The 27,929-nt window shown below is 38.8% G+C and overlaps 1 protein-coding gene across 1 annotated transcript; it reads left to right on the top strand.

The window, feature by feature from the left end:
* On the top strand, positions 1-27,916 carry LOC122779226 (pituitary adenylate cyclase-activating polypeptide type I receptor-like). Its single transcript, XM_044041394.1, has 13 exons — positions 1-211; positions 869-977; positions 11,606-11,713; positions 15,426-15,526; positions 15,922-16,019; positions 16,770-16,902; positions 17,149-17,302; positions 19,072-19,132; positions 19,300-19,369; positions 19,522-19,616; positions 23,511-23,640; positions 25,256-25,297; positions 25,569-27,916. The coding sequence occupies exons 1-13, from the start codon at positions 95-97 to the stop codon at positions 25,713-25,715; spliced, it is 1,365 nt and encodes a 454-aa protein (XP_043897329.1). The 5' UTR covers positions 1-94; the 3' UTR covers positions 25,716-27,916.
* Positions 27,917-27,929: the final 13 nt, after the last annotated feature.

The following is a 27,929-nucleotide window of genomic DNA, read 5'->3' on the forward strand; positions in this document are numbered from 1 at the left end:
TCAGAGGAACAAATAACCAGGATATACAGTATATCCATATATATATATATTTAAAGATTAGGTTACATTTTTTTTCTAACTCTATCGCCATCCAATGAGGGAGGATATAATAAGGAGGACAGACAAGAAAATGGAAATGTTCTGTGAGAAGATGCCGGGACAGCAGGAGAAATTCATCCTCCTCGTCTTTTATCTTCATCTGTGGCCTCTGGTGGGTGGATTATTCCTGTGTCATTCATTCATTCATTCTGTTTTATTGTAGACATCGGCACATCTGGGTCAAACTGCGCTCCATGCATGAAGTGAGTGTAGAAGAGGTTTGAAGTGCATCTAAAGTTGGCCCCATTTTTTTTTTTTTTTTTTCAAAAGCAGGACAAAAACGCCGTGATTAGACGCTGTCCACTTAATTACATCCGAATGACTTCTCCATTTTATAATGCCCTATTATGTGGTGTTCTTGGCGCACGCGCTGCACATGGACAACAGAATTACTGTCCTCGTTCCTCTGCTGGCGCTGATTAACGACCTGAATCCATCACTTTGAGAGAAATGACTTGCGCTGATGCTCCATCTGCTCTGGAAGCTGAGATTTTCTTTTCTCGTCTGGATGATGTTTTCTACTTCTACAATTTTAGGAATCGTCTGAAACTAAAAAACGAATGAAAACTTCTAATGGAGTGAGCAGAAATGAAAGCATGATGTGTGCTGTCAGAGGTGCGCGCGTGTCGATCTGTTGCTGTTGTCTGATGTTTGTTTGGTAAACTGTTGTCTGTCTGCAGCCACTCACGCATCACAACTCCCCCGGGGTGGTGTTGCAAGTGTCGTCTTCAATCTGCGTGTCTTCGTTCTCTCGTGGTGTTTGTTTCAGACCGAAGGGATTCACCCGGACTGCGCGATCATCCACCAGCACCTGAGGGCTCGGGACATTTGCAGCCAGACGAGGAGGAGCGAGGCGCAAAACCAGACCGAGCAAAGCGGTGGGTTCATCCTGTGTCGTGATGCACCAGCTGCTGCTGCTGCTGCTGCTGTTGCTGTTGCTTTGTGTGTCTGCGCACAAACACACACACAACACACACACTGCCAAAAAGGCTTTTAACGGACAGGAAGGCTGAATTACTGGAAAATAAATAAAGAGTGAAAGACATAGACTCATATCAAGAGATGAAACTAAGCTATATAAATAAATGACCAACTATATTTGGTAGTAGCAAAGATAGTTAGGGGATGTGTAGTGGAGTAAAAGTACAAGTTACTAGAAATATTAATGAAGTAAAGTACATATATGTGTACTTAAGTACAGTAACAAAGTATTGGCACTTTGTTGCATTACAACACTGAATACTCGCTTGACAGGCTTCAAACCTTCAGTCACACTTTGCTCCCCAAGCTGCTCCTGTGTCTCATTCATAGGTCTAGAACAGTGCTATATAAATACAGTATTTAGAGTCTGTAGCTCTCGTCAGTATGAACTGATGTACCATGTATCAGTCAGACTGCAGGAGTGCTTTGTGTCTGTTTTCCAGACCCTGCGCTGTCCAGGTTCAACACTTCAGCTAAGACAGATTCCTTCTCGGCAGGCAGCACAGCGGTGTAAGATAGCTGAGGTTAATATATACAGTAAATGAGAAGTCTTAATTCAATAATGTATATGGTGCTGCTGTTGCTTTGTGTGTCTGCACACAAGAATACACTGGTGCAAAAGGGACAGGAAAGCTGAGAGAAGAGTGAAAGACATGACTCATATCAAGAGATGAAACTAAAAGTTAAGCACTTCAATGAAACCACATGTTGGTAGTTGTCAGGGGCTTGCACAGACATTTCAGGGACCAGGGGCCGAAGCGAAAAAAAGGCCACCCCGTCATAATTCAAGAAACATCTGTCTGTCCGTGTCTTTATCGCATAATTGTCCAATGGTTTGCGTGACAGGCTTCAAACTTTGGGTGACAGTGGATGAGTGGTAGAGTGAGTCGTCTTGCAACTGCAAGGTTGAGGGTTTGATTACTGGCTTTGCTAGTCTACATACTGATGTGTCCACTGGGCAAGACACTTAGCGCCAAGTTGGTCCTGTGTCGGCATCGTGTGAATGGGTGTGAAAGATGTGTGATGAGCTGTATGAATGTGTGAGTGAATGGGTGATTGGCAAAAAACTGTAGTGTAAAGCAGCTTTGAGTGGTTATGAAGACTAGTGCTATATTAATACAGGCCACTACTCGGCAGGTGACTGACTAAGGACAGCAGTGTGTGCAGTGCTGAGTTAAGTGGTGTTTCACGAGTGGCCAATCCAATAGAAAAGCTACTGTTGTTAAAAGTTCTGAAAAATATTAACGCTACGTTTGCCAATATCATATGTTATCATCATACATTTTCTGCAAAGCACAGATCAGCGATGTCAGTCATGTTTCTGAGCTTATCAGTGTATGTTTTAACCACCTCTGGCAGAAATGAGGGTGGTGATAACCATTTTCTGCTTATGAATGTGGTTAGGCTCTAAATAGGCTAAGGCTCACCTAGATCATATTTTCTTCTTCGTTAGAACATTATCTGCAACAATCTACAACAAATCTTCCAATGTTTAGTCTCACACTCGTCTGTAAGTGTGGTGTGCTGCTTTTATCGCAGAGTTATGCTGTGTTAAGGGTCTTCTTTTTGAATTAGCCATAAGAGTAACATTAAAACCATTAATTCTGTATAGAGCGTACAATGTAATATTTGCTATGGTTTGCAGAAAAGTAAAACAGCAAAAGAGTTTCACGTTTGATTTTCATTGTATTACTCTCACGTGTCATGGCTTATGTTGATGTGACTCCTTTGGCCTGTTTTGTTGCAACAAGCAGCTGTGAAAAGTGGATTTTTTTGATATATTTTTACTTGCTAAATGTCTGACAAGATTGTTGCAATACTTGAGAGATCTGAGGCACACTCAGAAGTGTGATAGTCAAAAAGCCTTTAATATTTTATGGCTATTGAATCAAAATGTGCCAACGCATTTCAGCCATCAAGGCCTTCATCAAGGCAATCGTATAAATTGCCATCCTCTGGTGAGAAAAAGGGGAAAAGGGGAATTGAGTTAGCCGTAGGGTCATTTTCTATCCTCTGACATATTGAATTACTGATCAATACTTCAGCAACACTCACTACTGATGTACTAGAGATGGTAAAGAGGGGTTACCTGTGTTTAATTGCAATAGAAATAGAAGCAGCAAAGACCTAGTGCATGTAAACAGAGACAATACGACACTATGAATAAAAATATGGTCTATGAACATGACCATAACTCGCTGTCGCAAGGCAACAGTGTTCCTCTTCGTTGAGCTTGTCCAAAGAGTTGCGAGGTCAACACGCGGTGTTTACGCGATCACAGCAAGAAGACGCACAGTCATAACAGATAAGAGACGTAACCAAAACATGAGTGTAAACACTTACTGCATACATCAAGAGACACTTAGTGAAGGTACTATGTAAATGTGCATTGTTGGGACCAAATAGTGAATATTAATACAAAATAGCATTAATGAAATTGTAGGTGCTAAGTATGTAGTATTAAGGAAAAAAGTATTTCTATGTTTCTATGTTTCTATGTGTCTACACTACATTATTTTTACATTTCAATGGACAATGTAACCAGCGTTGGAAAGTAATATAACATGTTCCAAATTGTTTTAAATGTTAAAATGCCCTGAAACAGCACTATCATATCACTGTTTCTCTTACAGGTGATATCCTGTCTGAGCAATTTAGGAAAAGGTTGCGTATGTTATTTAATGAACGTTAATGACACTGGACACAGTGTAGCAATAAAGCCAACAGCTTTATTCACATCATATATTTTAGGTGAACAGAATGAATAGAAGTGTAAAACACTGAGGATGATGATTTATGGTCTTTGTTTGTTACTGCTGGTTTTGTGGGTAAAAAACCCCACGGATTAGTCAATTATAGTCTATTCTCTGCATTACAGACAGGTCAAATGTTGCAATACAATTCGTTTAACCCTGATTTGCTCCAAAACTTTAGAATTTCTTTTATACTTCATTGGCCATTATAATAATGTAATATCTGTTCTACAGTTGATGAACAACAACAACAGAAACATAAGTAACACTTCAATAACCTCAGTCTGTTACCATGACAAACCATTTTCCCGCTTCACGCACTGGACCAACTTTAACTCGGCAACATTGAGTCAAATCAAGTGGAGGAGAGGAGAGGAGTAACAGACCAGACAGTTCAGATCCTTAGGGAGACACTCAAGTAAAAGATACAACATCATCACTGAGCTCTAAGTAGTTACCAGATGCAATTTATATTGCATCTGATGCATCTGTGATGTCATATTTTAAAACATTATTGAAAAGACCAACCCTGAGATTAATCTTATTCTTTAGCTGCTGCAGTTGACGGTAGTTCAGTGGTAAAGCGAGGCATCTTTTAAACTGTGAGTGTGATTCCCGACACCGCTAGTCTACATGCTGATGTGTCTGACGGGTATGAATGTGTGAGTGAATGGGTGAATGGCAAAAGCTGTAGTGCAAAGTGTCATCAACACGAGAAAAACACTATATAAATGCAGACCATTTACTGTTCAGTCTGGCTTTAAAAGTCTGCTCATTTTAGTGTGTGTATGTGATCAGTATGATGATAGCACTCCATGTTACCATCATCATACTGATCATATACACACACTGACCCCTGCTCTACCCCCCGGTGAAGCCTCACTTTCTTGTCCTTCCAATCTGATTCATTGACTTCATTACATACTAATGAAGGTGGCGTCTCACAGAGGGGTCTCAATACAGGGCTTCATCACGCTGCTGAGCTCTGTGTCACTTCATCAGACAGCGACACTCTTAACACCGCTACCCCCCTCCGTAAGAGTGATGAACTTTAACATTTCCTGTCTGATGTGATCTTATTTACCCCTGAAGATGCACTATTACGCAGATAAACATCTGCGGATGAACGTCACCGTTGAAGTGTGTGTGTGTGTGTGTGTGTGCATGCGCTTCCGTCAGTGTAATGTCAAAAATTGAAGGTGACATGTAATCATGGAGTCATGTAGAGCTTTGTAGACTTGACTCCTGTGGATAACTGAATGAATGGACATGAAGCACAATTTTGGACCAAATCTGTAAGTCATCGACAAACAAAGATATTTGAATCGAAGAAAAATGGCTGTGTTTATCATGAGCACTTACTTAATTTCATTTTGTGCCACGTAAATTCACTTTCACAACAAACTAGAGAGAAGTACGCCTCTGAGGGCAGTTTAAAAAGTACTTTTCTTACACAACCTAAAAAGCACAGCTTTAGCAAAAATGCCAGCGGGAGTGGGCGGAATATATCGGTTGTATTTTCTTTTCCACATGTTGCCGATTGTCAGCTTTTTCAGACTTAGAGCCCATAAACCACTGGATCCCATTAAGACATAAAAAATCCCACTGAGAAAACTCAGCGCACACTTCTTAATAAGTCATCATCCTCTTCTTCCTTCCTCAGCAGTGTTCTGCAAACACTCACAGCAAACGCCACTGTCTATGCAAAATGAGGTGACGTTTAAATGCGGCTACGTATACAGTTTCCTCAAGAGCTTTCTTTTAATCAAGGCTTAAGAAAATTCAATTCAGTTCATGCCCTGGGTCAGGCCTGCGTTTCGACTGAGAACAGTACCTTTACAGTAGGAGCGGTGTGTAACGAACACGACACAACATAACTTTTTTTGTCTCAACAAGACATCAATGCTTTGTGTGAGAATGGACTGTGGGCGTTGAAGAAACACCGGTCGCAAGGGACTGGTCGCAAGTTTTTTTCTGTCGACCGGTCTAGCTCCACCTTGACCGTACCATTTTACTCTGGTAGCCCAAGGGAAGGTTGCTGAAAATGGAACGGTTGGGGCTGGTTATTTTGGGACTATTCCCTAATGGAAACAGAATAAAATGGCTACCGTACCAAGCCGAACTGTTCCACTTGGTGGAAACATGGTTACTTGACATGCTAAGGCCAAGACCTTTTAATTTTAATAGAGAAACCCAACAGGAACACAATGGGCAAGCACCTGGCAGCAGTGGAGAGAAAAAGCTCCCTCCAGAACCAGACTCAGAGAGAGGGTAGGGAAGAAGGGGGTTAGTGAAGGAGAAGTGGTTGTGTAGCAGGTATATTTCATATATTTAACAGTTACCATCGTCACTGTCATCTTCATCAATCTGGTCCAGGGTGTGACATCATACATCTTGCCCAAACACTATGTGGGGTTGGTTCCAGCCCCTCATGTGACCCTCAGAAAAGGACAAACTGTAGATGAAGGAAGGATGAGGATGATATTAACGTTAGAAGTAATAAAAGAGTAGCTGTATAGTACGAGTAGTAGTTGCAGTATCTGAGCTGTGGTGTTGAAGTGCTGGAGTCGGAGATACCTGTCAATCAATGTGTGATTAAAAACATTGAACGGATTTGAAATTAATCAACCGACTGACAAGGCAGTGAAGTGAGACTGGAGACACATCAGAGACACAGCATTAAGTTTTTCCCCCAACATGTTTCACCCTTCAATTAAATCCTGTTTCAATAAATACAGATGTTAGTCTCAGTGGAACTGTGTACATTTCATTTTTTTTACCTCTGTTGACAATAGAATAGAATATAAAATTAACCTTTGTTGTCATTACTTCAATATAGCGAAACACATTCACATGTTCCAAAGGGAGACTATGTTATATATGAATACCTATTTTTTTTTATAAAATTGCTGTAGGATTAAATTCCATATTGCAAATTTTTATAATTATTATTATTTAATTGTCCTTGGAGAGTAGTCATGTGTGGATACCTTTGGGAAAAATCTGGTGGTGAATGATTTCATTGACCTTTATCAATTAGGTCAAATGATATAATTGTCTGCCTGTCTTTCTTTAGGGACCCTTATCTCGTACTAAGCATCAAATCATTTCTTGGTCAGTAAGTCAATGTTGTCTTGGTTTTCTGTTTCAGTCGAATCCTCAACTGAACAATATTCTTGGGAATATTGTTGCACCACTTGACATCCAGTCAAACCTTCACTTACAATCCAACAAACCAGTAAATAACTGATCATCATCATCATCGTCAATGTCAGACTTGAGCCTAAATCAATGTCACTCATCAAGAAACAAATGACAACCACCCAACACTAACCGCAGGATGTAAAACACCCACATGCATTGTGTTGTATATGTGAGCCCACATACTGTCAGCGTGCATCAACTCTCCAGCAAAGCTACGTTTTGATCAGCGTTCTCTTTATCTTAGATTGGCACAAAGGCTGTTCCCTACACGTCCAAGGGGAGCAGCCAGTATATGCTATTTTATTATAAAAATGTGACGTCCAGTAATTAAATTAGATCCAAATAAATAAAATAGCTGCTTGTTCTTCCACCACCACAGTGTCCACAAATGTGTCTCTATCTGTCATCAAATATGAAATAATTGGAAGCTGTTTTCTCTCTTAATAGGTGTGTTTTTTTAAAAGTGCCATCTGTAAAAACTCCCACACACAGTATGTCGACAAGATGCTTCCCCTCTCACCGAATACAATTTTCAGACCAATTCATGGATTAACCACTGTGGTAAATGTGTGGCGTTTATTTAAGAACATAATCTCTTAATCCCTGATATCAATTACCTGAACACAGCTATGAAGTCCTTGCATTAAGTCACTTTTAATTCTCTTTTCCAGCTAAACCCAAACAGATGTGCGAGCTTTTAGCTCCAACCATTGTTTTTTGTTTAACTGGTACTTCACTGCCAGTTTTAATTGTCTTATCCAGAAGGGAATCACAATATGCACTTGACCATGGGCGCTATGTAAATCTTTTCTTTCCTACATATTTGTAGAATTATTTGGCTTTTTGGACATGGTTGCACAAAAAGTTTTTGACTCAATCCATATTTACTGCTCATAGTTTTGCCTTAATAGGAGAAGTACAGGTGTAATTTAATTCAAGTGTCCCAGTAAGGCAGTAAGCACTGTCCTGGAACCGACTCGTCTAAATGTAATGTTTGTGTTATTTATTACAACAGTTTAATAAATTCCTCTTGTAACATGTCTGAATGTCTGCTAGTCATAAGCTACTCTACAAGCTCTCCAGATTGCCAGATTTGTCTTAAGTGAATGGCTCGTGGCCTCCAAATACAGGTGTCTATTAATATTTTATAATTTAATTTCACACCGCTCTAGGTCCCCCTGAAAACAAATGATTTCCTCGTGTTTCACGACACTAAAGTATTTATCTTGCAGCAAAGAAGAAGCAGAAGTACACTTGTTCAACTTCTTATCTGATGCACACTGGAATTATTTTCCTCTCCTGTTCTTTCCCGTGTATATTCTGAGCTCCTGCATTGAATGTCATCGTATTCATACACAATGGCAATCCAGTAAATATTGCATATGGAAGCATAAAAAAAACTAGGAGTGATAGCATTTTAGGGACTAAGGATTATATTCACTATCGGTTAATCTGTCAATTATTCTCTTAATTAATCGAGGAATTATTTGGGCCATAAAATGTCAGAAAATGTTGATCAAAAATCAAAATGATTCAGTTTTTATGGAGCAAAGACACTGTAAAATATTTAAATTGAACCCTTAAACACCTCAAAATGTCCAGGTGGATATTTTTTTTGCTTATTTTAACCATAAAGGGGCTAAATGTCCTGTGTCTAAGTGCTTTTGTCCATTTTTCCAGAATAACTTTTAATGTCTGGTAGTTATTTACAATTTACAAATACTGCATGTTAAAATACTGTTTAAACTATTTAAAAAAGAAAAAAAGAACAACACTGTAGTTGTACATGAACACCAAATTTTGCATGTAAAATTGGACATTTAAACAGTATAAAACATTTTAAAAATAACATTTGTTTGAGTCTTTGTCTCATGGCCCAAAAATGGAAACTATGTACAGGCGTTTTTTTCCAAATCTTTCCTCTCTGGTGACTAAGTCTCTGATTGCCAACTTCCTCAAACAGCACGAGTGAAATTCCCGTGATGACACTTTGATGTGCAGCTTCTCAGTTTTCAGAAACCGTCGCATAATTATGGTAATGCAAGTGCACTTGTGCAAATGTGTCGTCTGCGATACGCTCGCTGTTAAAAGCTGACAAATTTGGAGAAACCCTCAAACCGATTAATTGATTATCAAAATAGTTGACGATTAATTTAGTAATCGAGTAACGGAGCAATTGTTTCAGCCCTGTAGCATCTTACTTATCATGTGACATTCTAACTCATGGTAGTACATCCATGTTTTGAGCTCCATGATAGTTAAACCTACATCAACAATCTTCACAGATTTCTGTATATATAAGTACGTTGCATATACAGTTGCCACGCACATTATTATTGTGAACAGTTATTCCAATGATTCAAAAATAACAGCAGCAGTGTAACATACAAAGTAATGCAGATACAGATCTAGAGTTCCAGTTTTCTGAATGCCAAAAAAGATGTGACGTCAATGATTTTGTTCTTCTATTTAAATGGCTGCTTTGAGGTTTTTTCACCATGCTGATCTCCCGGGGTTTTCATGCTCAACATTCTCTAAATTTTACTAGCAAGTTCTGTGGACAGAAATACCTTCCTGATGAGAGAGGTCAGAGAAAAAGGGTCAGACTGGTTGTGAGAAGAAGGACTTTCACGCTCCGCAACTATGGTGAACAGAAAAACACTGAAGAATACACAGGACGTCAAACCCTGTTGGCAGGAGACACGCGTCAGGTTTAACACTGTAGTGCCTCATATTTAAACATAAACAAAAGAGTTCACAAACGCTGATAAAGTGGATCAGCTCCACACAACTCTTTGGAAGTGATGCATTTTATGTCAAGAAGTCAAGTAAAGTTTGTAGAAACGCTTGAGGCCTACAAACACAACACATAGAAAACACAACCATGAAAAAATGATAGTATATTCTAATGTTGTTGAGATAAATCCTCCTTACACACACACACCCCTGCTCTGCTGCTCTATAGGAACGAACGCTCCCTCAGTCAGGTTTGATAGTATTGCTGTACAGAGCCTGTTTTCACATTAAAGACATTGCATACAAATGATGATACATTGTTTTTGCTCACAGAGGCCAAACAGAGGCACAAAAAGTTCATTTAAGTTAAAGTTACGCACTGCAGCTTCACTTCTTTGAGCAGAGTCAGACTTGTACAGACTCAGAACCTGGTCTGATGAATCTGGAGCAGCCTGTGGGATTTAAAACATCTCTGTGGCTCTGACAGATTTCCATCAGTTGATTCTGGATGTAGATCAGAAGGGGAACAAGCGAGGGGAGGGGTGTGACATCATGAGCCATGGTGACTGAAGACCATAAGATGAAGAGCGAGGGCTGTTGGAATGGTTAACAGATGACCCAAATGCAAAATAATCATGAAGATCATGTGAATATATGTGATTTTTTTAAAAAAAGAAAACCAAGCATTGACATAATGAACAAAAGCAGCAGCCAGTGTATGCATGCAGCATTATAATGACCATCAGTCACATCCACATAAAAGAGATTTAAAGAAGATATTCAGATTGAATTATGGGAATAAAGCCTTGTTCCTGCAATTACAGTCTCAACTAATAACAACATTAAGTCGATGTCTCTTTATGTCTTTTTAAAACGTCTGTCTGTCTCCGGGTTTGTCTCTGTTCTCTTGAAATTAAGACAGTCTTGCAGACATGGCTGATTTCCCTTACTGTATATATATTCATACAGTATTTTTACTCTTGCTCTGTATATGTTTCTATTCTTGGTTGAAGCATCTTTCTTTCCCCCACGGGGATCAACAAAGTATTTCTGATTCTGAATCGGAATAACTGTGATGAAATAAACAACAGTCTCAGCAGAAAGTGTCTAAGTTACTAAGTGAAGAGAAAGAATCCTAATTTCAGCAACAGGCATCACCATGTCAGTGTTTTATTCAGAAATCATTCCTGGCTCTTTTTGAAATATTTCTCTTACTGGAAACTTACAGTGCCCCGAGGAGAGAGTTCCTATACTGAGGAAACTGTTTGAGATTTATTTTGCTCTCACATGAGCCTTTGGGGTAAATTTGAAGTTAGGAAAAAATAAAAGATGCTTTGCTTTTTAACAAAAAAAAATCATCATTGTTGTCTTTCAAGCATGGATGAAGACGCTGCATCACCACGCTCATGGGCATATTTATGACTAGGATTCACGTGTATTCGTCATTCAATCATCTGTCCGAGTGTCAGAGACGCTGACACGGAAACGACAAAGTGCAGGACAGAAGATGGAAACATCTGGTGTGTTTTGACATTTAACAAAATCCATTTACAGAAAAAATGACAAGGACAAGGTACTTCTGCCGGACTGTGGATAAAAACTGTCAGCTGCTTTCATGCACGTTTATAGATTGATTAGTTTAGGATTAAGAGAAAATATCCTCTTTTATTTTGTAGCAGGAGAACAGGAGTGTGACCAGATCACCTGTTTGTCCAGTAGTTTCTGTGGTTGTAAAGTATGACACACATCAACTTTGTTCCTAATAAAAATAACAGCAACGGGTGAGATTTTCTCATGAAAGATTGACTGGCGTTGCTCATCTGTGTTTGCAGGATGTAAAACAGAATGGGACGAGATCGGATGTTGGCTGAGAGCTGAAGTCGGTCAGATGGTCAACGTTTCCTGCTCCGAAGTCTTTCAACATTTTTCCAGCAGTCAAGGTTTGTTAATGTCCGTTTGGACTGAGTGACATGGAAAAATAGAGAATGGTGCAACTAATGATGATTTTCATTGTTGATTCATCTGTCGATTGTTTTCACAAGTAGCTGTTTGGTCAAATGTTGATGTTCTCAAATGTCCGCAAAGTAAAATGAATGGGTTTAAGTAGAACAAAGGACCTGGAAACTATTCATATTTATGAAGCTCAAAAAAATCAATTAATAATAAATGAATAGCTGATGAATCATTACAGCTCCACAGAGACCGCTCAGTTTTGCACTGTCATTACACAAGGTGAACGACTGTTTTAAATTCCTGAATCCACCATGTCCCGATCACCACCAAATTCGCTGAGCCATAGACTTTATTTCCAGGAAATGTAATAAAAATCCATTATTTATTTTGTAAATAATACAGTTATGCTGCTCACAAACATAACCTCCTCGGCAGCGGATAACAACAAATTCCCTATCTTCTAATTAATACAGTTGCTAAAATATAAGTTCAAACTGCATCTTTGTGGTGCTACAGTTTTATTGCATGAATAAATAAACACTCTGACACTCCATATTTGTTGTTAGGAGTGTTCAGTATGTATGCTGTGTTACATGTGTTGCATATATATATATAATATAAAACATTGTTGGCACTCAAACAATGAATTAAACAGTCCATATGATACTATTTTTCATTTACTGAATGCACACACGCTCCTCCAGTCAAGGGAATACATTTTTTTTTTTTATATCAGGAATAACTACCTTGGCACGACACCTGTCCAGTTACTATATGAGCAACGGAAGCCAGGGGCAGTTATCCCCCGGAGGCTAGCCACAATTATCTTCATTTTCTAACATTTAACAGGCTGAAAACACAATTAATCTGACTTTCACAATCACAAAGATCTGCTGCAGTGTTAGCTGAACACTGGCTGCTCTCTGCCAGGCAGAAGCAGTCAAACAGGACCAACCCTGCTTTAGGACCCTCCTACTGCATTAGCATATGACACAGAATTACATAATAGATTATTTTTTTAAATTATTGATGGAATCGTTGCTTTATTTATTCAGTTATTCATTTATATAGATATGTCATGTTTCCACCTCCATACATGTGTTTATGGTGATTGACACATTTTGGCTTAAATTTAGCATGATGTTAAAATCTATTGCACAGCGAAGTGACACCGTTAGGGTTAGGTTTATGTTGAGCTCCTGTAAGTCCTGCTGTGACCATGTTATTCTCATGGAGAAAAGAGTGTGATTTTCACAGAAAAATTACCACTTAATGAAATACTTCACCGATTTGCATTTAGCTTTGTATTACTAGAATAGGGGTAGTATTTTTGAAAAATTGTGCTTCCCAACCTCAGTTTCCCCTGAGTCAAGAAATATCTTCATTCTTTCCTTTGTTACGTGCACAATAACTGAATAAATCCGCTATTTATTTATTTATTTATTTATGTTTACATAGTCCTTTGTCCTCTCACTGGCTGCATCTTTACGACTGTGCTGAAACAATAAAATGGACACGACAAGATACAGTCTTTTTAAAACTTTTGCCCAACAAAAAAAAAGACATTTCACTATTTATTAACTCTTAAAAATCAACATATTGAATAAAAGTATTAATCAGTTATTAAAACCGATTTTTCCACACATTGCAAATCAATGAAGATCAGTCTGTTTGTGCTGCATTGAATTGCCATCATAACAGGGTAATTAACGGAGGTAAGGTCAGGCTCATTAAGGAATAATGTTCTTTCCTCCTTTAGCTTGATGGGAACTATGGCTCATTATGATCTGACTTGCAAGATCACCCACACAGTGGTACAGTTAGCAGCATTTCTTTAAAACTCTGCACATTCCTGTTTGCTCAGCAGAACGATAACAGCACCAAGATCCACTGCGGAGCATTTCTGTGTCGCTGTAAAGTAAATACACCACAGTCACAGCCAAAGGCTGCTTGTAATTAATCTGCCACGTGCATTTCAAGAAGACAATCGCTCCAAAACGGCAGCACACAGGGTAAAGCAGCTGACAACCTTCTCCAAATGGACAAAGAGTAGATGTCAGTGGACAAGAACATGATGTTTTTTTGACTGAAAGCTCTAATGCAGTGGAACGGTCTAAAGAGAGGAAATGTCAGTGTGACGCTGTCTAAATGTACAAATGTCCAAGTGCACAGGAGTTACAACTTTCCATTGCAATGAGGTCACAGTTTGTGATTTATTAAATGGATGGGGATTCAATGTGAACAAAAAGTACAAGAGAAAAACTAGAGAAAGCGAGTGTAAACCTTCTGCTCACTTTCCCACAGTGTCGATAGACTCCTCTATCTCACAACTTTAACAACTTTAAAAGTGTAGAGCACAACTTTTTAAATATAAACAAATGTCACCCGGCAACATTTCTGCACTGCACAGAGGAAGTGATTTGTTTTATTTCAAGACAGATGGAGGAAACAGCAGTATTGGACTCGTGCCCATGGACATTTTCAGAAGGGAATTCTTCAGCTCAGAAAACCCACTCGTACAGCAGTTTGGTGGGATAAACTTGTCTTGTCCACGCTCACCCTCTGCACAGGGTCTGGTAGTATTGCTTGACAGAGCCCGTTTTTGCCGATTCTGGTCAAAACCACTGGATGAATAATCCAATACGATCCAAAAATCCTACATATAGCATGACTGTAAAAATGTAAATAAAACAAAGCAACAGCATTTTAACCGAGTGATGTTGTGGGCTGTTGATTTCTTTGTTATGGGAGAAGAATATTTGTTAAACAGTTGGAGAATTATGTCTTTGAAACTGCTTGAAACAGCTTCAATAGTCTAATATGACTGTATCGGACTGGTTTGTGATATCAGTATCGGAAGCAACATCAACAAAAAAAAGGCTACAAAGGACAGCTTTAAAAAAAAAATCCTGAATCTGTATCTGTGTCTGAGTTTTCCTAGGATCATAACCCACATCCCTATGAAAGTTGAAATGCAGGAGATTGTAAAATTCTCTATACAGACAAGGAGCAAATACTGTAAGTTACAGTTCTATAACTGTGGCTCCCGAAACCAAAGCCATATGGTTCAACAGATGTAGGATATCAGGCCAAACCGGGAGACGACGTGCTCCTGTTGACCTTTTTCCATTTTACAAATGTTTACAAGATTCCAGGAAACGAGGAAATGGGGTCTCCTCTTTCCCCCCCTAAACTGCTAGCTGTTTCACAATTGGATTTCCAGCAGTATTTCACATCATAGAGGTGATTAAATATGATCAGACCACATTCAATTCAATTCAATTTCAGTTGTGTAGTGCCAAATCACAACATACAGTACATTATCACAAGGCACTGTATACCATTACAATATTATAGAGAGAAGAGAAACCCAACTGTTCACACAATGATCATCAGTGGAGAAATCAAAAAGCCTCCAAACTTCCCTACAGAGGAGCAAAGACCAAATTAGAGACAGGAGTGATGTTGAGTGCTTTTGTGTCTCATTTAAGGTTTTTTGTATCTATTTAAGGTCAATTTACCTCCTTTCCTACTTTCTGAAGTGACTCATAGGGTCTCAAACTGTGGGCCCCAGGGCCTTTATCAGTTTGGCCAGTTGTCAAATGTGTTGTTGACCAACTTTACATTATGATATATATGAAGAGACAGGGTTTGCATTTGAATTTGTCCATGTCTCTTTGCTGTCCACTCCCACATCAGGCTATGTTTACAGGAACTGCACCATGGACGGCTGGTCAGAAATGTATCCACCCTACGAGGAGGCCTGTGCATTCAGCGATGACAGTGAGACTGAATCAGAGGTACACAGACACAGCTGTTGTACTCACGCCAATCAGTTAAGCTCATTCATATTGTTTCTGCTTCCTACTCGCACTTCCTCCCACGCTGCGTCCTTTACAGTGCGTCCATATTTGTGGGTTGGAGATGCTTTTGTTCCAAGCATAATTGTATTTTAGGAGAGGAGATGTTTAATATATAATATAAACACACGGTGTGACAACTATTTCAGAAGTTGAAGTTATCGGTTATCAACTTTAAAAAAATTTTTTTTCAATTCCATACTCCATCATATCCAAAGTTTGGAAATGTTCCGTGACACTGACTGACACCATCAAAAGTGACTCTTTTTTTTCTTTCTTTCTTTCTTTCTTTTCCTTTTTTCTGCTCTCTTCTGTCACTATTTCTCTGTCCTCAGACGAGTTACCTCTCTATGTTCAGACAGGTTTACACTGTTGGTTATGCCACGTCACTCATCTCCCTCATCACAGCCATAGTCGTGTTGACAGCCTTCAGGTAAGACGCTGTCCTAGATACACAACTGAAACAGAGGGCAGCAAAAACTGTTTTTATGGGGCCCTAAGTTGAATTTGATTTGGCCGGTGCTTGACTGTTATTGATACCAATGAAACACTACAAATTGCATTAATTGTAGTTGTGTTACTTATACTTATTAATGTGTGTCACTCTACTGTTTTTTTAAGCTTAGAGGCCAGTATAATCACAAAAGTGGTCTAGTAATACTTGCACTTTCCTAATTAAAGTGAAATGCTAAGTGTGGTGATACAGAACCTAAATTAAACAAGTAAACCAGTTTAATGGCTTTGGTTTTTAGAACTTAGAACAGTATGAATATGCACTAAATGCGCAAATCTTCAACTACAAAATAAAACCAAAGGACTTAAAATCAGTGATCAGGGGCTTATCAGCTTATTTTGCTTGATTTCACTTTCCTTTCCTTGCATTTGTGTGAAACATGCATGTTGAGAACGTTGGACACTGAGATTTAAGCTGTTTAAGACCATGCAGGTGAAACATGATTCACAAAAGAGCCCCCTACACTGTAGGACATTTTGACACATTTAAAGAACTAGATAAAAGTATAGTTCAGTTGTTCTGATTGACGAATTATTCAAATAAAAGATCAGTATTCTTCAAGACGTACTCTCTCTTGAATGTTATTTACATACTTATTGGTGTGAAGTTCTTTTTGCGTATGTTGCCTTTTTCCCATTTGTCCTCCTTTCCCTGTTTTCCACTTCCCAGAAAGTTCCGCTGCACCAGAAACTACATCCACATCAATCTGTTCTCCTCCTTTGTCCTGAGAGCCAGCGCTGTTTTCATCAAAGACACTGTGCTGTTTGCCGATGAGACGTTGGATCACTGCTCCATGTCCACGGTGAGATACATGGGTTATTGATAGTGCATCCATTCCCACATCGACCGTATATAATTGAAGTGACAAAGCAAAGACAGTATGAGTGTAATGTCATCAAAATATCATGTTTTCCTCCTTCAGTCTTCAATACCTTTAAATTAAAATAAGATCAAAACTACATTCTAATTCTTATTTACTGACACCCAATAACTGTACAGTCTGTCTCCCATACTGATGTAACTATATGTTTTCTGTGTCCTGTTCTAGACCGCGTGCAAATCAGCTGTGGCTTTCTTCCAGTTCAGCATCCTTGCAAATTATTTCTGGTTGCTGGTGGAGGGCATGTATCTGCAGACGCTGCTTGCCCTCACCTTCATCTCTCAGAGGAAATACTTCTGGTGGTACATCCTGATTGGATGGGGTGAGTGAAGTGGTCGTCTGGGGAAGCTCAAGTGAGCTCATTTTGGAGGGCCACAAAAAGGTTAGAACTTAAAACTAGCCTGGGTGAACTCAGTCCAGTCTGCCAGCGATTTGATTTCACTCTGCAGACACGTCTGGCAAGGACAACATTTTTGGCTACCAATCACAAACAGGTTTATTCCCCTGGCAGGCTAGAGACGGGCTTAGTACGATGGTGGCAGAGAAGCGAGGTCTAGCAGCTTTTGTATGCATCCAACATGGTGGCCACAGAAGGGCTGCTGTCTCCCGATTTAAATATTGTTTAAGAAATTAAGGGTTCTGTAAAAGACAGAATACTACGACACATAATCTCAGGACAGGGCCTGGAGACTAGCGTGCTGCAGGTTAGCACAGCGATTTGGAGACTGGCTGCTTATTATAGACTAAAATGCTATTGGAAAAACCCTGGAAAATGTCTCAATTGTTTGGTTGGCAGGGAGAGTTTAGTCCCCAGTGTCCTCAAGACCTTAAGGATATAATCAGGTAGGGATTTTCAGCTACTGTAGTTTTAGTTACAGTAATTGCAGTTAAGTGTTTTCTTAAATTCTCCATTGCTGCAAAAATGGTAATTGTTCAGTTCTACTTTAAAAACACCTGCTGTATCAATGCTGGCCAGATCCTAACATCAAATTCCTACTGGTACTTTTCCACTACACAGTTCCGGCACAGTTCCTCGTTAATGTGGTCAGTAACATCTGTGCTTTCCTTGGCAAGGTATGTCAAAAATGGCTGCTGTGCAAATGACCCGTTGAACACAGGAAATAGATTCAACTACAAAATAAGAGCAAAACAGAAACACAAGTACTAGGATAATTAAAGGTAACATGAAAAATAAAAGTCCAACTAAGCAGTTAAAGTCATTGAGGGGTCAGAGCCCAGGGGTCATGGTAACTTGTGTTTTCACATCTTCCTCTTATTTACACATATACACACTTTTGAGTTTTAGAGACACAAATCACAGCCTCAGCAGGGAAACACACATGCCCTCGTTGCCCTGTCAGCTCTTCCTGTATTTTCTCAGTTATCCGTTGTTGCTTATAAACTTTGTGCAGATGTTGTAAGTGCTTTCCCCTTTGTGTTTATCCTGTGTCGCTCAGTCAGTCTGATTCCCACTGTCTTCCTATTTCCATCCCGCAGTCTTTATGGTTTCCCTTTTGTCGCTTGTTTTCCAGTGTGGGCTTGTGCTCTACAGTGGGTTGAAATTCATTTGGATCCTGCGACTATAGGTTTCAAATGTGGCGTTAAGTGTTGTGTCAAGTTGAGAAAAATGTGTTCCAAATGAATGTAACAGTACAATAAAATGACATCTTGTAATCGCACTTAAAGTCATTCAGTGATCCATTTTTCCTGGCATGGTAGCATTAGAGCATGCAGATTTTTAGTCAAAAACAAACTGGTCTGAGAATCTACATCTGCTTTTCTGTGTGTATATATTTGTATTAGCACTGTTCACTTATCTCCAGAGTGGCTACGATGCATCTTATCAGCATCTTTCCGGTGTGTGCAATGTTGTTCCCTCTCCTGCCTCCTGCTTTTATCCGATGTCTGTTTCTTGTTTTGACAAGAAGACGCTAATGGGAAGCCGATAAATTTAATACACATAGATTTATAGTTTTCATTTTTTTCATTTTCATAAAAAATGCAGTTAAAATGTGAGCTTGACTGCTTTTTATGTTCATTTTACTTGACAAATGCATAACTTAATAATTGATTTTTGGTCTAATGTCGTAGGGCTCCCTTCAGTGATTCTCATATTTTGGGTGTTGACCAGATTCTTCTATGATGACAGAGGGTAAGATGTATATTAAAATATAAACAAAACAAAACAACCTCCATTTCATTTACTATATAACAAGATGCTTTAACATGGAACCTAGCGTTGCTTCCAGTGTTTGCACTTTGATTTGATTGTCACATCATTTTATTAACTTATTCAATTTGATCTGGCTTTAATTGCAGTTGCTGGGACGACACAGACAATGTTGGTATTTGGTGGATTATTAAAGGACCAATAACAGCGTCACTGCTGGTGAGTGAACTGACTATTAATCACTAATGAATGGTCAATCATTTCCAATCAAGTTTACATTTTGTTTTATCATCAACGTTTGTCATCTATAGGCTGCAGCAAGCTTTTTGTTGATTCCAGTGATTGATCTTTTGTGCGTTTGTCTCCGTCAGGTCAACATAGTCATATTCATCAATGTGATTCGGATTCTGGTTCAGAAGCTAAAGTCTTCAGCCATGACGGGGAACAGAGACACTGGACATTTCATGTGAGTCACAACTTAATGAAACTACATTAATAATCCAAAATACAGATCATAATACTTTAATGCTGATTTAAATATACAGTATATAATTTTTTTATTATTTGATTAAAAAAAAAAGTATGGCGATGCCAGAGAAAATTAATCTGCAGCAATGAAGCTGCTGGAAGAACTAATCCACTTTTCACCCATAGATCCATGGAAACTGTATCATTAAATTCAGGAATAAACATAAATCTGCAAAAAGAATTGGAAACTAGGACGAGGTGGAAGGAGCTGCAGCAGCAAATTCGGACGACTTTGAGTATCAACAGTGTCTATGAAGTGTCAGGATATTAGGAAAAAAATACTGCAGTCAGCTTCATTCAGCCACTTTAGGTCACATTTTATAACCCTTTTGTATGAAACTTGGTAAACACACTTACTCCTGAAGTCTGTGTTCAGTGATGAATCTTTTGTACTGTCTCTTATTCTGTCATGTTATACTGGAAAAAAACAACAAAACACCATTTAAATGTGAAAATCACTATTTGAATTAGGGGCCACACGGTAGTGTAGTGGTTAGCACTACAAGACCCGGGTTCAAGGCCCGGGTTCAAGGCCCGGGTTCAAGGCCCGGGTTCGAGCCCCGGTTGGAACAAGGGCCTTTCTGCATGGAGTTTGCATGTTCTCCCCGAACAGTCAGAAGCAGTTTAACAGCACACAAAGGACTGAGGATTGGACGAGAGCTGCACTCACATGATGATATTATAATTCGTCAAGATGACTTTAGTGAGCTTTGAGAGCAGGAACATCTATCTATCTATCTATCTAAGAGAGAAAAAGTTGCATTTACTGTATTAATCTAAAGAAAATCTGTATGACGAAATCCCACATGAATCATTGCTTCCCTTCCTGACTGTTCAGAATCAGCCCGGCTGAATTCATTTACAATGAAGGGACATAAAAATAGCAGCTTATACCAGAAATAGATGTCTCCTTCCATCAATGTGGGGCAGGATTAATCCACAGGCTCAGTGAACACAGTCACACAATAATAATAATAATAAAAAAACCTCCATTCTTTTCTTTGAAACTTCAATTTGATTCAGACAGGGCTGTGATGTTAACACAAAAGCACAAATCCCAGGTCGGACAAAAGACAAGCTCAATCCTATTATAGGCTAGAAAATAAGACTCTTTTATTTTCTAACTGCCAAATGTATGATGTCATTTCTGATTATTTTACATCATCATATTATTCAATTATTATTTAAATATACAGATGAGACTACATCATCATGTCCTACCATAGACCGTATGCAAAACTGTATGTAGTCCACAGTTTTCTTGCTAAAGCTTACCGGGGTGTGGGAATATACTGAACAGCCACCTGGGGGCGACAAAAAGAAGTCTGGGAATCTGTTGGAAATAGTCATTTTGACTCTTGATATTTTCATTTTCCTTGATAATATATCAATCGCTCGTTTCAGGTCTTTTTCAATAGAGCATGATGATGAATTTTGAGAAAATAGATAATGTATGGCACATATGAGTGGGCACCAGTGTGATTGACAGCTGGTATTATCCAATTGGAGCATGGATGCAGGTAAGGTCTCCGAAATGTCAACATGGCACTGGCCAAAATGCAGTTTTCGAGGCTTTAAAAAGTCAGATTATTATGTGTGATGTCATGACTGGTGGTGTACGTCCTACTAAGCACAACAGCTGGACTAGAAGCTGTTCAACAGAGCTTGAACTATCAATCCATCCATTGTCTACGGCTTTATCCTCCACATGAGGGCTGCGGGGCTGCTGGTGCTGAGCTTATGTACTAACCGAGTACAAAAGAAGAAACCCAGACAGGTTTTCAGTTTGTTTAGAACCTCCGTGACATTCACGAAGGAAAGCGTGGAGCAGAGGTGCAGGGCTGCTCTTTCAAAAATCACATCGCTTGCATCCAGTTGGCACAAAACACAATGTTACAAAAAAAACTAAACTAAATGGCATGACACTAAATGAATGAGTGCGATATTTAGTCACCATCTAATTATAGACATCTGATTTGAATCTCATAGGTTTGAGCGAAATGAAACTGGGTCGTGCATTTTGACATTTTAATCTACTCCATTGATTTGACTAATGATGCTGCTGCTGTTTAGTGATGTCACTGTAATGAAGATTTCACACCACCAGTTTGAGCTTGACACTTGATGGAATGATGCATTATTATTGCATTTTTAAATAGTCTCTGACATTAAAAGCTTTGTATCTACCTCAATTTCATTCACTGGCCTCAGGTGTACTGAAATTAAAGCTGCAGTAGGCATAGCTGTTGAGTTTCATCTGCAGGTTGTTAAAATGATGTTGACACATGTTTGTATTGCTTGGTTTAGACTCCTATATTTTAAGGTGTCTTTGCGTCAGAAGTTGTTGACCTGTATGCAGAGTCTCATGTGATGACACGGAATCAATTTGTGAGTTGTCTCCTCTTAGATCATTTAATTATGGGTAATTATGGATTATTATTAAATGTCCTGACGGATGGAGGCAAGGCACAAGCAAATGTCAAGAAGTGTCCATGAAAACTTTCCTAAGTGGATTCTAGTGCTAAAATTATACCTGGGTATGACTGCACAATTGATTTTTCAAGTAAATGACCGCCATCGTTTCATATCAATAGAACACAAAGCAAATCAAGCAGTTTTCATAAACTGTCTGACTATATACGTGCCTGCAAATGTCAGTCACCGCTACTGCCGTGCCTACACCACACAAGTCCAAGTTTCCTGGACACAGTGTGGACGATATGTTAAAAACAGATCTATAACTTGTCAAAGTACCATAGGAAAATCGAATGTCTTGCACAGCAGTCTAAAAACACATTTCTTTCGACTCTGCCTCGACTAAGACAAGGACGACGACAGTACAAAAAAAAAAAGAAGCACTTACTTGTACCTCGCACTTATGACTAGCACTTTATAGTTTGGCTTACTTGAAGCACTTACTTACTTCTAGCTCTTGTTTGTACCCAAATGTTGAAATGCACTTATTGTAAGTCGCTTTGGATAAAAGCATCTGCTAAATGACATGTAATGTAATGCTAAAGAGTGACGAGCTCTCCTTATCCTCATCCTTCTCCCTCTCTCTGTGTGTGTGTGTGTGTGAGAGAGAGTGAGGAGAGAGAGGCAGTAGGTGATGTGGTGTCACAGGCATAGTTTTAATAATTACTCAGAATTCATCAGGGGTGCGATAGAGGTTCCGCACTGGAGATTTAACGGTAGGCATTTCAAACATGTAAAAGCGGTTTCATCATTATCTGGACTACGTTTGTTGAGTTTAGTATCGTATGGTATAGTTTGGAATCGTAAAGCCACGTGTCAATGTTGCTTGCATTTTGAGTGAGAACAGTACCTTTACTTGGTAGGCGGAGTGTGGGTTGTGCCCGCCTAGATACGTAGCGTGGTGTCACACCGGTGCAACCACAACAGACAACAATGGAGGACATCCAGCAGCCCTTTTTTCCCTGCTTGGTTTGTGGTTGACCAAGCTTTAAATGGTCTGTATTCATACAACGCTTTTCTAGTCTTGATGACCACTCAAAGCTGCTTCTTTCATACCCATTCACACACTGCCGGGTTAGGGTTAGGCCATCAGGAGTTGTGTCCTTGTCTTGCCCAAGGACACAACGACATGTAGACGACTCTACCACTCAATATGAGATTAGACTGTCGTGGTTAGCAGCGGTCTAGCTCCACCCTGACCATACCATACCATTTTACTCTGGTACCCCAAGAGAAGGGTGCCAAAGAATGAATTGGTTGGGGCTCCTATTCCTAATGAAAACACAAAAAAAAAACCCTGTTCCAAACCAAACAGTTGCACTCTTTTGTTCATTCTGTTGTCTCCACTTCATTTCAGGAGGCTGGCTAAATCCACTCTGTTCCTCATCCCTCTTTTTGGGATGCACTACACTGTATTTGCCTTCCTGCCTGAGAACACTGGGGTCGCAGCCAGGCTCTACATCGAGTTGGGTCTGGGCTCCTTTCAGGTATGAAAACAAAAAAATAAAAAATAAAAAATAAAAGGTGAACACTCACAAGCAAACTACCAAAAGCCTCCCAAGGAGCATTTCATTAACCGATGGACGTAACGCTCGTCTTTCACAGCAGACATCTTGACATGTCGTATCAGAAACATGCGTTACAAATAACATCAATGTTCTGTTCCAGCACACACAGTATTAAACTATCATCATTTTCCATTATTAACAACTTTGTGCTTTTACTACCATGAAAACAGCAACTGGACCTCATCGATAGTGTTGATGGTTGAATAGTAAAGGAGACGAGTAAATCTAACTTTACCTTGAATATAATCTGGACCTATTTAAGCTCTTTAAGACTGGAAAATTAAATCCTAATTTAACTAATGTGCTTTAAGGATGTCTTTATGAGGTGAGTGAGTGAAGTGAGTCTCGCTGGTGCACACTTTTATACACAGAGATTGTAAATCCATGTAGTGTGGAGTTTGGGTGAATGGATGGAATTGAGTAATAGAAGGATGATTTCCCTACACACTCCAAAATAGAATCGCTGGGGGTGTAACCTTTTTTAAAAGACAATTTTGTACCAGTTAGAGAACTTTGGCACAGAAATAGACCCACTGTGAAGGTTTGATTCAGTTTTTTAGAGACAAAAATGAACAGTAATTGTCCAAATAATAATTGCATTTATTTGCATGAATAAAACGCTTATTCATGAGGTAAAATATACACATAGAACTCTATGTGCAGAGGTAATGTAAATACATTTTCTAATGAACATTTTCTTTTTTACATTTTAACGAGGAATATGTGCACCTGTACCTTTGGGGTTTAAATGGTACAACTCTGTTCCATCTTTTGAATTAAGTCACTTTGTAGCCTTTCTGATTCTGGGTCAAAAGGTGCATTTCTGGCATCTCCAAGCACAATATTGTACTAGTGAGGTAACAATTAAAGCACTTTTCCATGATATAGTAAAGGTAAATAAATATATCTCATTAGTATATGCATCTACATAAGTAACAAAGGTTATCCTAAGGAATAATTTCACTTGTGGGCATCATTTATTGAAATGAACTGGGTCATACTTAATCTCCAGAGTGTCCTGACATAGCTTCAGGCAAGTTTCAATGGTCTTCTTTCTTTTGACCAAAACAAGAGCACGCCACCAAGTGGACTGTAAAGTGTTGTGTTACAAGGAGCATTAGCAGCCCCAACAGGGGCAGAAATAAATGACTTTAGTGTGCTTTAATAAATAAACACATTAAATATGAAGCATGATTTCAAGGTATTATACACTTATTTGACAAACAAACTTACTGGTGGCAGCATGGTCTTCAAACAAAAGGAGCACGGCCTAACACACACCCAAGTCTTATGTAACCTCCCCCTAAGCATAAACTCCTCCCCTGTGAACACAAGTGATCCTCCCACCTTCATGGTCACACAGCAGTGACATTGTTAACAAGCAATGTTTATATATTAGAACATAATATATCTTCCACTTTCCTGATTCTCACAGATTGTGAGATTCATCACATACCTTTTAAAGAAACTGTTTTATTTTCTCTTAAAACAGGGTAACCATAGGATTTTAACATTCCTGTCTCTTGTGTTGTAGGGGTTTGTGGTGGCACTCCTTTACTGTTTCATGAATGGAGAGGTAGGTGAATATTTGTCAGTATAAGTATTTATGACAGCTGACTTGAGGAAGCAATAATTATATTTATCTCCTGAGCATTTCTGGAGGCATAAAAACACATTTTTTTAATTATATAGACAGTGAAATACACTACAGTGCCTCAACAAGAAGCCCATACACTTACTGTATAATCCTGCTGTCTCTCACTCTCACTCACAAAAAAACGACATGTTAGATTGTTATGTTGTATACGAGCCTTATCTGGTGTTGTTTCACACGTCTTGATCTGCAGGTCCAGACAGAGCTGAGGAGGTGGTTGTGGAAATGTCACAATCAAAATCATCTGACCCCAGGCAAAAGGAGCATCACTCAGGTCTCAACGCGAGCCCACAGAGGGCTTGGGCGGCCTCCTTCCAGTGGCAACATCTCCTCTGTATGATTTAAGAGACCATCCAAATGCGGGGGAAATAAAAGTTTTTTGTGAGATTATGAAGAAAATAAAAACAAGACTGTCCTTAAGCTGAACTCGCTAATTACACTGTTTGAAGAAATGTGTCTGGATATAGTTTATCAGTATTTGTCCACAGCTCCTGCCACTGTAAAGACGGTATATCACGGGGGACACTTTGGAGAAATGTGACCACTGAAACAATTTCATGATTACACTTTGGACAACATGGGTTCGAAAAGAACAAATGATTCTACAGATGCAGTTGGTGGGAAAAAAAGCAGCTTGGCCAATTCATGTGAAATGAGCTTGACTTATCGTGACAGAAGCTGTTTTGTTATTTCAGTGCAGACACTGTGTGTGTACGACTGCATTTGCTGAATGTGCTGTTTAAGATTTGTGCAGCAATTCACCTGCTGCTAGAGACAAAGATCCACATGGTCTATTTATATCTTTGTACGTGTATGTTGGATGTGACAGTTTATTGGTACATTACTGTATGTTGCACTTGTTTCTTTGTCTGCTTTGATGAGCCATCATTGAAACATATATTTGTAAATATTTATGACATTATTTTCACTGTATCATTTACTTTTTTATTCCGTTCCGAAATGTGCTAAAAACATTTTTTTTTACTATGTTGCACTAGGCAGGTGGCATGGAAAGTTCAGGGTTCAATCATGCACAGTCCAAAGACACACAGGGCATTTTTAACTGTCACTATCACAGTATAGGTACATAATGTGTTTAAAACTGTGTTTAATGTGTTTCTAAAACGTATGATTTAAGACATGTCAATTGTGTGTCACGCACCTTTGTGTGTCACGCAGTCATTGTCCAAACACTCAAAATGTACAGGATAGATTTTAAATGAAATTTCCTGGATATACTTTTACATTTTGCCAACTTGTATATAAACATTTTCAACAATGACTTAAATTTTAAGCACACAGTCAATTTTATGTGGTGTCCTGTAATTATTCTGTCCTCCAGGACACAGATGTGGCAAGAAGTCAGGGAATATAACTTAAAATTTGCAAACATTTCCATTCAGCTTCTCTCTTTAGGGGTCGTCACAGTGGATTATCACCCTGATAGATATTGTTCTTGCTTAACAATACAAATAAAACTACCAAACACTAGACTCTCGCAAAAGAGTGCCAGCATCTCTTGAGAAGTGCCAGTACTCAAAACAGTGACTGGAAATGTTTGAAGTAATCAATGAAGTTACAACCAGCAGCTGCATATCTTAGCTTATCTTAGCGTAGCATAAAGGAAGACTCATAGCATGTCAAAAGATAATAAAACTGGTCCATGTCAGTAAATAGCATGTCTGTTTAATCTTCAAGTAACTTGCCACATCAAATATCAAACATATGTCAGAATTCAAGTATTTTATGTGTCACTGGGATTATTATTGCTTTTATTTTAGGTATGCTAAACAATAGCATGCTATAGTTTACCCTGAAATAATCAGATGCTGCTAGCCTAATTAAAGCTACATGAACTAGCAGCTGGCTAGCAGTTTATCCCTTAAAAAAAGTTGTTTTGTTTTTTTAAATAAAACATAGACATTAACATACATTTATTTTGACAGCAGGCTACTTGGTTGTTATAGCTGATAGCTTACATATCATAAAGACTTGAGAATCTTTCCTTCAAAAAAGTAGTAACAACCATAACCGCATTCACTATGACCGAAATAAAATGCACATGGTCTTGACATGATTTTAGAGTGTTGGGAAATAATACAATAATACACAAAATATAATTTTAGATATTCAGGCTGAAAAAGTCTGATTGGTGCATTCCTGGGTTTATTTAAATACATCAACACAAAGCACTTTTACTGACACTATATGGCGTAGCCTACATAAGGTTATTATTTAAAATGTTCTCAGTCACAAGAGGGTTGGCACAATATATGGTGGTAAAAGTATGATTATGAATTAGTTGTTGTTTGTCAAATGTTAAAGTTGTTGGGTCTTTGTTTTAATCATCAATCATTGTAAACTTGGCTTTCCGTGGATGAAGGGCGACCTAAAAAAGAAAATTCCACATATTTGTGTGACACATGGAAATCTTTTGAACAAAAAAGAAAAAGGAAGTGATAGAAGTTAATGCAAGGAAGAACAGCAGAATGTGCTTTTACTGTTTAAAGATTTGATTGTATAGGTCAAAATTTATCATTGGATAACTCAATAA

This window comes from Solea senegalensis, linkage group LG1, assembly GCF_019176455.1.
Source record: "Solea senegalensis isolate Sse05_10M linkage group LG1, IFAPA_SoseM_1, whole genome shotgun sequence".
In the NCBI taxonomy this organism is placed as follows: Eukaryota; Metazoa; Chordata; class Actinopteri; order Pleuronectiformes; family Soleidae; genus Solea; species Solea senegalensis.

Coding starts and splice junctions, on each gene's coding strand:
- LOC122779226 (XM_044041394.1), top strand. CDS start 95: ATGAGGGAGGATATAATAAGGAGGACAGACAAGAAAATGGAAATGTTC. Junction 11,714..15,425: donor ACATTTTTCCAGCAGTCAAG/GTTTGTTAATGT, acceptor CTCCCACATCAG/GCTATGTTTACAGGAACTGC. Junction 16,903..17,148: donor ATCACTGCTCCATGTCCACG/GTGAGATACATG, acceptor GTCCTGTTCTAG/ACCGCGTGCAAATCAGCTGT.